The 10,356-nt window shown below is 44.6% G+C and overlaps 1 protein-coding gene across 1 annotated transcript; it reads right to left on the bottom strand.

Annotated features, from left to right (window-relative positions):
- Positions 1-2,600: 2,600 nt before the first annotated feature.
- LOC139445985 (neurogenic locus Notch protein-like) lies at positions 2,601-10,356 on the bottom strand. The gene is made up of 9 exons (XM_071227245.1): positions 10,179-10,356; positions 8,113-8,315; positions 6,531-6,996; positions 5,963-6,446; positions 5,192-5,725; positions 3,804-5,122; positions 3,454-3,552; positions 3,189-3,299; positions 2,601-2,713 (listed from the first exon to the last, which is right to left on the bottom strand). The coding sequence occupies exons 1-9, from the start codon at positions 10,354-10,356 to the stop codon at positions 2,601-2,603; spliced, it is 3,507 nt and encodes a 1,168-aa protein (XP_071083346.1).

The following is a 10,356-nucleotide window of genomic DNA, read 5'->3' as shown; positions in this document are numbered from 1 at the left end:
TAGCCAATACAACTTTGACCCTCCTTGGCCCGGCCCGGCCCGGCCCGACATTTAGGTAATTTCCCGCCTGAGTGCCATACGGTTGCTGAGGGATAGCACGGGATAGCCTTCGTTCTGCCGTTTATTCTGATTCCTTCTGTGAACCCTGTGTGTCACTGTTAGTGGTCACAGGAGCATTTCCCCTGAATTCAAGGCCATTGAAATTCTCTGTGTAAAGTTTCCATACATATTGTTTATCAGATAAGTCCACTAGATCCTGCGGGACGAGTGTGCATTTCAGTTGTCGCAGGACCAACTGACGCTTAGTTACTACCTGTAAAATCAGTGTGTGCGGTCTCAATATTGAAATTCGATTGTCAGGGCATGTGTAATACTTTGAAGTAGCAGACTTGAAGCGTTGTGGCATGTGTAATAATTTGAAGTAGCAGACATGTAGCGTTGTGGCATGTGTAATAATTTGAAGTAGCAGACATTTAGCGTTGTGGCATGTGTAATAATTTGAAGTAGCAGACATGTAGCGTTATGGCATGTGTAATAATTTGAAGTAGCAGACATTTAGCGTTGTGGCATGTGTAATAATTTGAAGTAGCAGACATTTAGCGTTGTGGCGTGTGTAATAATTTGAAGTAGTAGACATTTAGCGTTGTGGCAGGTGTAATAATTTAAAGTAGCAGAAATGTAGCGTTGTGGCAGGTGTAATAATTTTAAGTAGCAGACATTTAGCGTTGTGGCATGTGTAATAATTTGAAGTAGCAGACATTTAGCGTTGTGGCATGTGTAATAATTTGAAGTAGCAGACATGTAGCGTTGTGACGTATAATAATTTGAAGTAGCAGACATTTAGCGTTGTGACGTGTAATAATTTGAAGTAGCAGACATGTAGCCTTGTGACGTATAATAATTTGAAGTAGCAGACATTTAGCGTTGTGACGTGTAATAATTTGAAGTAGCAGACATGTAGCGTTGAGGCATGAGTAACAATTTGAAGTAGCAGACATGTAGCGTTGTGACGTGTAACAATTTGAAGTAGCAGACATGTAGCCTTGTGACGTGTAACAATTTGAAGTAGCAGACATGTAGCCTTGTGACGTGTAATAATTTGAAGTAGCAAACATGTAGCGTTGAGGCATGTGTAACAATTTGAAGTAGCAGACATGTAGCCTTGTGACGTGTAACAATTTGAAGTAGCAGACATTTAGCCTTGTGACGTGTAATAATTTGAAGTAGCAGACATTTAGCGTTGTGGCATGTGTAATAATTTGAAGTAGCAGACATGTAGCGTTGTGACGTGTAACAATTTGAAGTAGCAGACATTTAGCGTTGTGACGTGTAATAATTTGAAGTAGCAGACATTTAGCGTTGTGACGATTAATAATTTGAAGTAGCAGACATTTAGCGTTGTGACGTGTAATAATTTGAAGTAGCAGACATGTAGCGTTGAGGCATGAGTAACAATTTGAAGTAGCAGACATGTAGCGTTGTGACGTGTAACAATTTGAAGTAGCAGACATGTAGCGTTGTGACGTGTAACAATTTGAAGTAGCAGACATGTAGCCTTGTGACGTGTAATAATTTGAAGTAGCAAACATGTAGCGTTGAGGCATGTGTAACAATTTGAAGTAGCAGACATGTAGCCTTGTGACGTGTAATAATTTGAAGTAGCAGACATGTAGCGTTGTGACGTGTAATAATTTGAAGTAGCAGACATGTAGCGTTGTGACGTGTAACAATTTGAAGTAGCAGACATGTAGCCTTGTGACGTGTAATAATTTGAAGTAGCAGACATGTAGCGTTGTGACGTGTAATAATTTGAAGTAGCAGACATGTAGCGTTGTGACGTGTAACAATTTGAAGTAGCAGACATGTAGCCTTGTGACGTGTAATAATTTGAAGTAGCAGACATGTAGCGTTGTGACGTGTAATAATTTGAAGTAGCAGACATGTAGCGTTGTGACGTGTAACAATTTGAAGTAGCAGACATGTAGCCTTGTGACGTGTAATAATTTGAAGTAGCAGACATGTAGCGTTGTGACATGTAACAATTTGAAGTAGCAGACATGTAGCGTTGTGACGTGTAACAATTTGAAGAAGCAGACATGTAGCCTTGTGACGTGTAATAATTTGAAGTAGCAGACATGTAGCGTTGTGACGTGTAACAATTTGAAGTAGCAGACATGTAGCCTTGTGACGTGTAATAATTTGAAGTAGCAGACATGTAGCGTTGTGACATGTAACAATTTGAAGTAGCAGACATGTAGCGTTGTGACGTGTAACAATTTGAAGAAGCAGACATGTAGCCTTGTGACGTGTAACAATTTGAAGTAGCAGACATGTAGCGTTGTGACGTGTAACAATTTGAAGTAGCAGACATGTAGCGTTGTGACGTGTAATAATTTGAAGTAGCAGACATGGAGCGTTGTGACGTGTAATAATTTGAAGTGGCAGACATTTAGTGTTGGGGTTTGTGTAAAACAATAAGTGTTGTGGCATGTGTAATAAGTTCAAGGAGGAAGCATACAGCCGATGCAGTAACATTTTATTGCAACATTCTACATCATGTAGTATTGCATCACGTGTACAGGGGTACCTCTACATCTCCATCACACAATAGGGTTGCTTGGCAGGTGAAGGACGCCGTCCAGGACGTAGATGATGCCGTTGGTGGCGTGAATCTCGTTCATGATGCTGGCCTGGTTGAACTGCTGAACGTGACCTGCAATGTATTCACAACGGAATGATTTTCTAGTCTGTACAATAGCAAATCATAACGGTTGGAGCGCCAGGAAGAGACAGGTATAAGTTTGTTTAGTAAGTCATAGTAAGTGTGCACTCATACTGGCTTGTGTCTTCAATGTGTACTGGCTTGTGTCTTCAATGTGTACTGGCTATGGCTTCTATGTGTACTGACTTGTGGCTTCTATGTGTACTGAGTTGTGGCTTCTATGTGCACTGGCTTGTTTCTTCGACGTGTACAGTCCTTGTGTCTTCAATGTGTACTGACTTGTGTCTTCAATGTGTACTGACTTGTGTCTACCATGTGTACTGGTTGTGTCTGCCAAGTGTACTGGCCTTGTGTCTACCATGTGTACCGGCTTATGTCTTCAATGTGTACTGACTTGTGTCTACCATGTGTACTGGTTGCGTCTGCCAAGTGTACAGTCCTGTGTCTACTATGATATGAGTCTCACCGTCCTGCATGGAGACGTGGATACGATGTCCCTCTAGGGAGGTGAGCATGTCGTTCTGGTGCAGAGAGGTGGGGGCGTGAATGCCGTCCAGGACGTGGTACATCATGGTACCTGAAAATACATCACCACTGTGTACGATATGGTCATTGGTCTTTCAATACAGCTGGACCTTTGCTGGAGGTAAATATCATTGCAAGAAACATCCAGTTATTATCAAGTCATGTGCAGATGATTTTTGCAATGCCAAATAAAGAGGTGCACGTACTCTCCAGGAATTTGGCGTGATTGTCCAGATTGTTTCTGTATGCTGTCGGGAGCTTGCTGAACGCTGCATTGGTTGGCGCGAGGAGGGTCACTTGAGGCCCTACAAGAAGAGACAAGGTCAGGAATACGTGTTTCATCACTGTATCTAAACATGGCCGCATCTCCACACAAGGATAATAAACAATCATCAATAAAAACAATGTGTTATATTAACGTGGCTTATGCCAATGATTACATATTCATTCACTAGGATCAAGGACTGGAGAAAACTCAAGGTTTATAGTACATGTTGATGAGAAAGCCATTCAAGACAGTGACACAATGTCTGAAAGAAGTAATTGTGTTACTTACTCTCGAGCTCGCTCCAGACGCCAGATTTCATCAAGTCAGCAATCAAGGTACTGTACTGACCATAGCCCTTACTTAGAATATGAGTGATGCTGCCATGCGTCATGTTGCCATGGGTACCGTTGCCATGGGTACCGTTTCCAAGGCGATTGCAGTTGATACCCAAGGTCCCGTTTGGGCACAATATGCCGTTCGGATGGGTACCGTTGCCATGGGTACCGTTTCCATGTTGAGCACAGTTGACACGCCAGAACCCGTTGTCGCATAATGTTCCGTTGCCATGGGTACCATTGCCATGGGTACCGTTTACATGGAGGGAACAGTTGACACCCCAGAACCCGTTGCCACATAATGTGCCGTTGCCGTGGGTACCATTGCCTTTGGTACCATTGCCATGGGTACCGTTCCCATGGAGAGTACAGTTGATACCCCAGAACCCGTTGCCGCATAATGTGCCGTTTCCATGGGTACCATTGCCGTGGGTACCGTTGCCATGGATAGTACAATTGACACCCCAGAACCCGTTGCCGCATAATGTGCCGTTTCCATGGGTACCATTGCCATGGGTACCGTTTACATGGAGGGAACAGTTGACACCCCAGAACCCTTTGCCACATAATGTGCCGTTGCCGTGGGTACCATTGCCTTTGGTACCATTGCCATGGGTACCGTTCCCATGGAGAGTACAGTTGATACCCCAGAACCCGTTGCCGCATAATGTGCCGTTTCCATGGGTACCATTGCCGTGGGTACCGTTGCCATGGATAGTACAATTGACACCCCAGAACCCGTTGCCGCATAATGTGCCGTTTCCATGGGTACCATTACCATGGGTACCGTTGCCATGGATAGTACAGTTGATACCCCAGAACCCGTTGCCGCATAATGTGCCGTTTCCATGGGTACCATTGCCATGCGTACCGTTTACATGGAGAGTACAGTTGACACCCCAGAACCCTTTGCCGCATAATGTGCCGTTGCCTTGGGTACCATTGCCAATGGTACCGTTGCCATGGAGACTACAGTTGACACCCCAGAACCCGTTGCCGCATAATGTGCCGTTTCCATGTGTACCATTGCCATGCGTACCGTTTACATGGAGAGTACAGTTGACACCCCAGAACCCGTTGCCGCATAATGTGCCGTTGCCTTGGGTACCATTGCCATGTGTACCGTTGCCGTGGAGACTACAGTTGACACCCCAGAACCCTTTGCCGCATAATGTGCCGTTTCCATGGGTACCATTGCCATGCGTACTGTTTACATGGAGAGTACAGTTGACACCCCAGAACCCTTTGCCGCATAATGTGCCATTGCCTTGGGTACCATTGCCATGGGTACCGTTGCCATGGATAGTACAATTGACACCCCAGAACCCGTTGCCGCATAATGTGCCGTTTCCATGGGTACCATTACCATGGGTACCGTTGCCATGGATAGTACAGTTGATACCCCAGAACCCGTTGCCGCATAATGTGCCGTTTCCATGGGTACCATTGCCATGCGTACCGTTTACATGGAGAGTACAGTTGACACCCCAGAACCCTTTGCCGCATAATGTGCCATTGCCTTGGGTACCATTGCCATGGGTACCGTTCCCATGGAGAGTACAGTTGATACCCCAGAACCCGTTGCGGCATAATGTGCCGTTTCCATGGGTACCATGGCCATGGGTACCGTTGCCATGGATAGTACAATTGACACCCCAGAACCCGTTGCCGCATAATGTGCCGTTTCCATGGGTACCATTACCATGGGTACCGTTGCCATGGATAGTACAGTTGATACCCCAGAACCCGTTGCCGCATAATGTGCCGTTTCCATGGGTACCATTGCCATGCTTACCGTTTACATGGAGAGTACAGTTGACACCCCAGAACCCTTTGCCGCATAATGTGCCGTTGCCTTGGGTACCATTGCCATGGAGAGTACAGTTGACACCCCAGAACCCTTTGCCGCATAATGTGCCATTGCCTTGGGTACCGTTGCCTTGGGTACCGTTTACATAGAGAGTACAGTTGATACCCCAGAACCCTTTGCCGCATAATGTGCCGTTGCCTTGGGTACCGTTGCCTTGGGTACCGTTTACATGGAGAGTACAGTTGACACCCCAGAACCCTTTGCCGCATAATGTCCCATTGCCATTTGTACTGTAGTCATTGGTACCATTTACATGGAGAGTACAGTTGACACCCCAGAACCCTTTGCCGCATAATGTGCCGTTGCCATTGGTACCATTGCCGTGGGTACCGTTTACATGGAGAGTACAGTTGACACCCCAGAACCCTTTGCCGCATAATGTGCCGTTGCCTTGGGTACCATTGCCGTGGGTACCGTTACCATGGATAGTACAGTTGATACCCCAGAACCCGTTGCCGCATAATGTGCCGTTTCCATGGGTACTGTTGCCATTGGTACCATTTACATGGAGAGTACAGTTGACACCCCAGAACCCTTTGCCGCATAATGTGCCGTTGCCATGGGTACCATTGCCATGCGTACCGTTTACATGGAGAGTACAGTTGACACCCGAGAACCCGTTGCCGCATAATGTGCCGTTGCCTTGGGTACCGTTTACATAGAGAGTACAGTTGATACCCCAGAACCCTTTGCCGCATAATGTGCCATTGCCTTGGGTACCGTTGCCTTGGGTACTGTTTACATGGAGAGTACAGATGACACCCCAGAGCCCTTTGCCGCATAATGTGCCGTTGCCTTGGGTACCGTTGCCTTGGGTACCGTTTACATGGAGAGTACAGTTGACACCCCAGAACCCTTTGCCGCATAATGTCCCGTTGCCATTTGTACTGTAGTCATTGGTACCATTTACATGGAGAGTACAGTTGACACCCCAGAACCCTTTGCCGCATAATGTGCCGTTGCCATTGGTACCATTGCCGTGGGTACCGTTGCCATGGAGAGTACAGTTGACACCCGAGAACCCGTTGTCGCATAATGTGCTGTTTCCATATGTGCCGTTTCCATATGTACCGTTGCCATGGATAGTACAGTTGACACCCCATGTGCCATTACGACACAAGACATATGCTTGAAGGCGAACTTGTCCAGACTTGGCGTTGTTAGTTTTGTTCACCAGTCCTGATCCCTCCAGTATGACCTTGCTCACAAGGAAGATGAACCCGTTCGAGGCTCGCTTGTTGAATCCAGTGATAGTGACGTTGTTCACAAGCACTGCCTGCATGAAGATAAAAGGACAGACGTGCTAGGCGTTATGCAACATCACCGTTGACGACATCTACAGCACTCTAATGACATGGGCATTATCTGAAACTCAAGTCTTGTCAGGAGTGTGTTCTAACCAGCGTACACCTTCCCCTTTGTGGGGTTAAAGTACAGAAATCTACACGACAGCGTTTGACGTTCTTCCTTACCTCGGTCTTAGTGGGGTTAAAGTACAGTTCATGCCTACCTTTTTCTTAGTGTGGTTAAAGTACAGGAATCTCGGCGACAGTGTGTGTCGTTCATGCCTACCTTTATCTTAGTGTGGTTAAAGTACAGGAATCTCGGCGACAGTGTGTGTCGTTCATGCCTACCTTTATCTTAGTGGGGTTGAAGTACAGGAATCTCGGCGACAGTGTGTGTCGTTCATGCCTACCTTTATCTTAGTGTGGTTGAAGTACAGGAATCTCGGCGACAGTGTGTGTCGTTCATGCCTACCTTTATCTTAGTGGGGTTAAAGTACAGGAATCTCGGCGACAGTGTGTGTCGTTCATGCCTACCTTTATCTTAGTGGGGTTAAAGTACAGGAATCTCGGCGACAGTGTGTGTCGTTCATGCCTACCTTTATCTTAGTGGGGTTAAAGTACAGGAATCTCGGCGACAGTGTGTGTCGTTCATGCCTACCTTTATCTTAGTGGGGTTAAAGTACAGGAATCTCGGCGACAGTGTGTGTCGTTCATGCCTACCTTTATCTTAGTGTGGTTAAAGTACAGGAATCTCGGCGACAGTGTGTGTCGTTCATGCCTACCTTTATCTTAGTGGGGTTAAAGTACAGGAATCTCGGCGACAGTGTGTGTCGTTCATGCCTACCTTTATCTTAGTGGGGTTAAAGTACAGGAATCTCGGCGACAGTGTGTGTCGTTCATGCCTTCCTTTATCTTAGTGGGGTTGAAGTACAGGAATCTCGGCGACAGTGTGTGTCGTTCATGCCTACCTTTATCTTAGTGTGGTTAAAGTACAGGAATCTACACGACAGCGTTTGACGTTCTTCCTTACCTCGGTCTTAGTGTGGTTAAAGTACAGTTCATGCCTACCTTTTTCTTAGTGTGGTTAAAGTACAGTTCATGCCTACCTTTTTCTTAGTGTGGTTAAAGTACAGGAATCCACCCGACAGCGTCTTTAGTTTCTTGTTCCGGATCAGCTCAGATCTGTTGTAGGTTCCATTGACTGAGTGGAAGAGGACGAGCTGTGCCAGCAGAGTCTTGTTGCGTGTGATGTTTTTAGACAGACCCTCGAAGGCCGCGTTGTCTGGCACGAACATGGTGAAGTTCCCGGCTGAAACAAGACGTAACTGTTCAGAGTCTTTTGTCCAAGGTGCGAACGTTTCCATATTAACTGGCTTGTGTTCTCCAAGAAAATAAACATCCATACAACTTTCCGTAATCACAGTAATCGCCCGTGTCCGATTCTCTTTATGTCATACGCATTTGTTACGAATCACTATCAAATAGAAATGATACAAGGTGTTTGAGAAAGGTGAGCGAATCCTGCCCCACCGGTGCATCCGTCTCAAATACGTGCAAACACAAGTCAATTGTTCACCTTACAACAACAGGGAACATATGGCCTAAATAGGGAATTGCATCAGACATTTTTCTTACAGATGTTATCCACATGCATAAATCGTTTTGAGAGAGAAACTGAGACCATGATCAAACATCTTCTGAGCAAGAGTTGCGTGACCCTCTTTAAAATCTTAGGAGAAACAGCATTGTACCTCTAAAGTTGTGAAATGTAGTTGAAGTCATCACTCTCGTCATACAGTCTTGTGGGAGGTTTTTTATCACTCTGAATCTATGTGTTACGGTCAATGTCTATAATCAGGCTATATGTATATTGACAGCAGAAACTACAGCAGAACATTAATATTCATATTAATAATATGGAAACGTGTGACCTCTCGACATATTATTTGAAGTACGTTTCTTGCTTTGTAACTATTTTTGCAAAACTAAGAGTGATCAGCTAGTGACGTCAGCTTCATAGAATGTGTATACCTATCGTGGAAGTCACGTCAAACTAAATAGTTCATAAATACGTTTCCCATCAATATAGCAATATATTCCTGCAAACTAATTACAAATGTGGGCCCACTAAATCAATCGAATGAAGCTTAGCTATTTATTTAAAAATTCGGCCCAGTTTCTATATTTTCAACTCTAAGCCAAACTATTGAAGCTCCAAACGTTGTTGCTACTCCAAATATTTTATCGTAATCTCGATTATTTACTCGTTATTTCAAGTTTATTTAAAAAAGTCGAAATTTCGTATTTTTCTCGATATTTGCAAAATATTTAATAATTGAAATAGCAAGGAAATAATACAAAATTTCGAGTTTTTTAAATATACTTGATAAAACGCGAAAATAATCGAAAATTACGGAAGAATAATCTGGATAACGAGAAAGAACTTCAATAACGAAAATATAATGGAAATACATAAATAAAGTAAAGTAAATAAATAATTCATAAAAAATTCGATTTAAAAACAAACAAATATCATGCTGCCAAAGGGCTTCTGTACACCTCTGTGTTGCTCCCTTTCGACGACTTTGATATCAACTTTTAGCTACATTGAGATGATTTTCGATCATGAAACTTTCTGCGTACTTATCGGATTCTAGTCATCGAGAGGCTACGAATTTCTTTAGCCGTCATCGCTTAGCGTAATGACGGATAAGAAATATATTCCGGTCCGGTTTCCAACTGGATAAGTAAATATACTGGTGCACGTTCTAAAATATAAGTACTCGTTTTTGAAAGTAAGTGCCTTAGGACGTGAGGAATGTTGTATTTGTCGTTAGATCTCGACGCATGCACTTTGCTAAAGCATATAAAGTGCTAAAAAGATTTGTGTTAAGCAGTATTCGGGATTCGAGGTGAACAATGAGAATCAGAGTGAAACATTAGATGATGTTCGGGAGGCGGTTGGCATCCTAACAATTAGTGTCCATGGGGATTCCTAATTCTTGCCTCAGTGTCCTATCCCCTAAATCTAATTCAGACCGTATGGTTGTCAGTATTTTATCGTCTACGTCGCGTTGACAAAAGTAACTACAATGGTCAGCTGCAAGAATGGAGAGGTCATCCCAACTGAACCACTCTGTAAGAACCTGCCCACAACCATGCATTGACGTACCCTTCCTTGTGAAGTTAGCTGTCAGGTTGGCCTCGCGAACGAAGTTGGCGAACTTCGTCGCCCCCAGGCTGCGGGCAAGCGGTATGAGTTGCTCCAGTTTTTTTTCTCGCTGGAAGGGAAGAGGCATCACCACCCCGAGCACCGTGGTCGCCACTAAGCTGAGGAGAAGGGACTTCAT

This window comes from Haliotis cracherodii, unplaced genomic scaffold (genome assembly GCF_022045235.1).
Source record: "Haliotis cracherodii isolate W230 unplaced genomic scaffold, xgHalCrac1.p SCAF_6, whole genome shotgun sequence".
Classification (NCBI taxonomy): Eukaryota; Metazoa; Mollusca; class Gastropoda; order Lepetellida; family Haliotidae; genus Haliotis; species Haliotis cracherodii.
The sequence above is the reverse complement of the archived record's forward strand: the minus strand, read 5'-3'. Positions and strand labels throughout refer to the sequence as shown.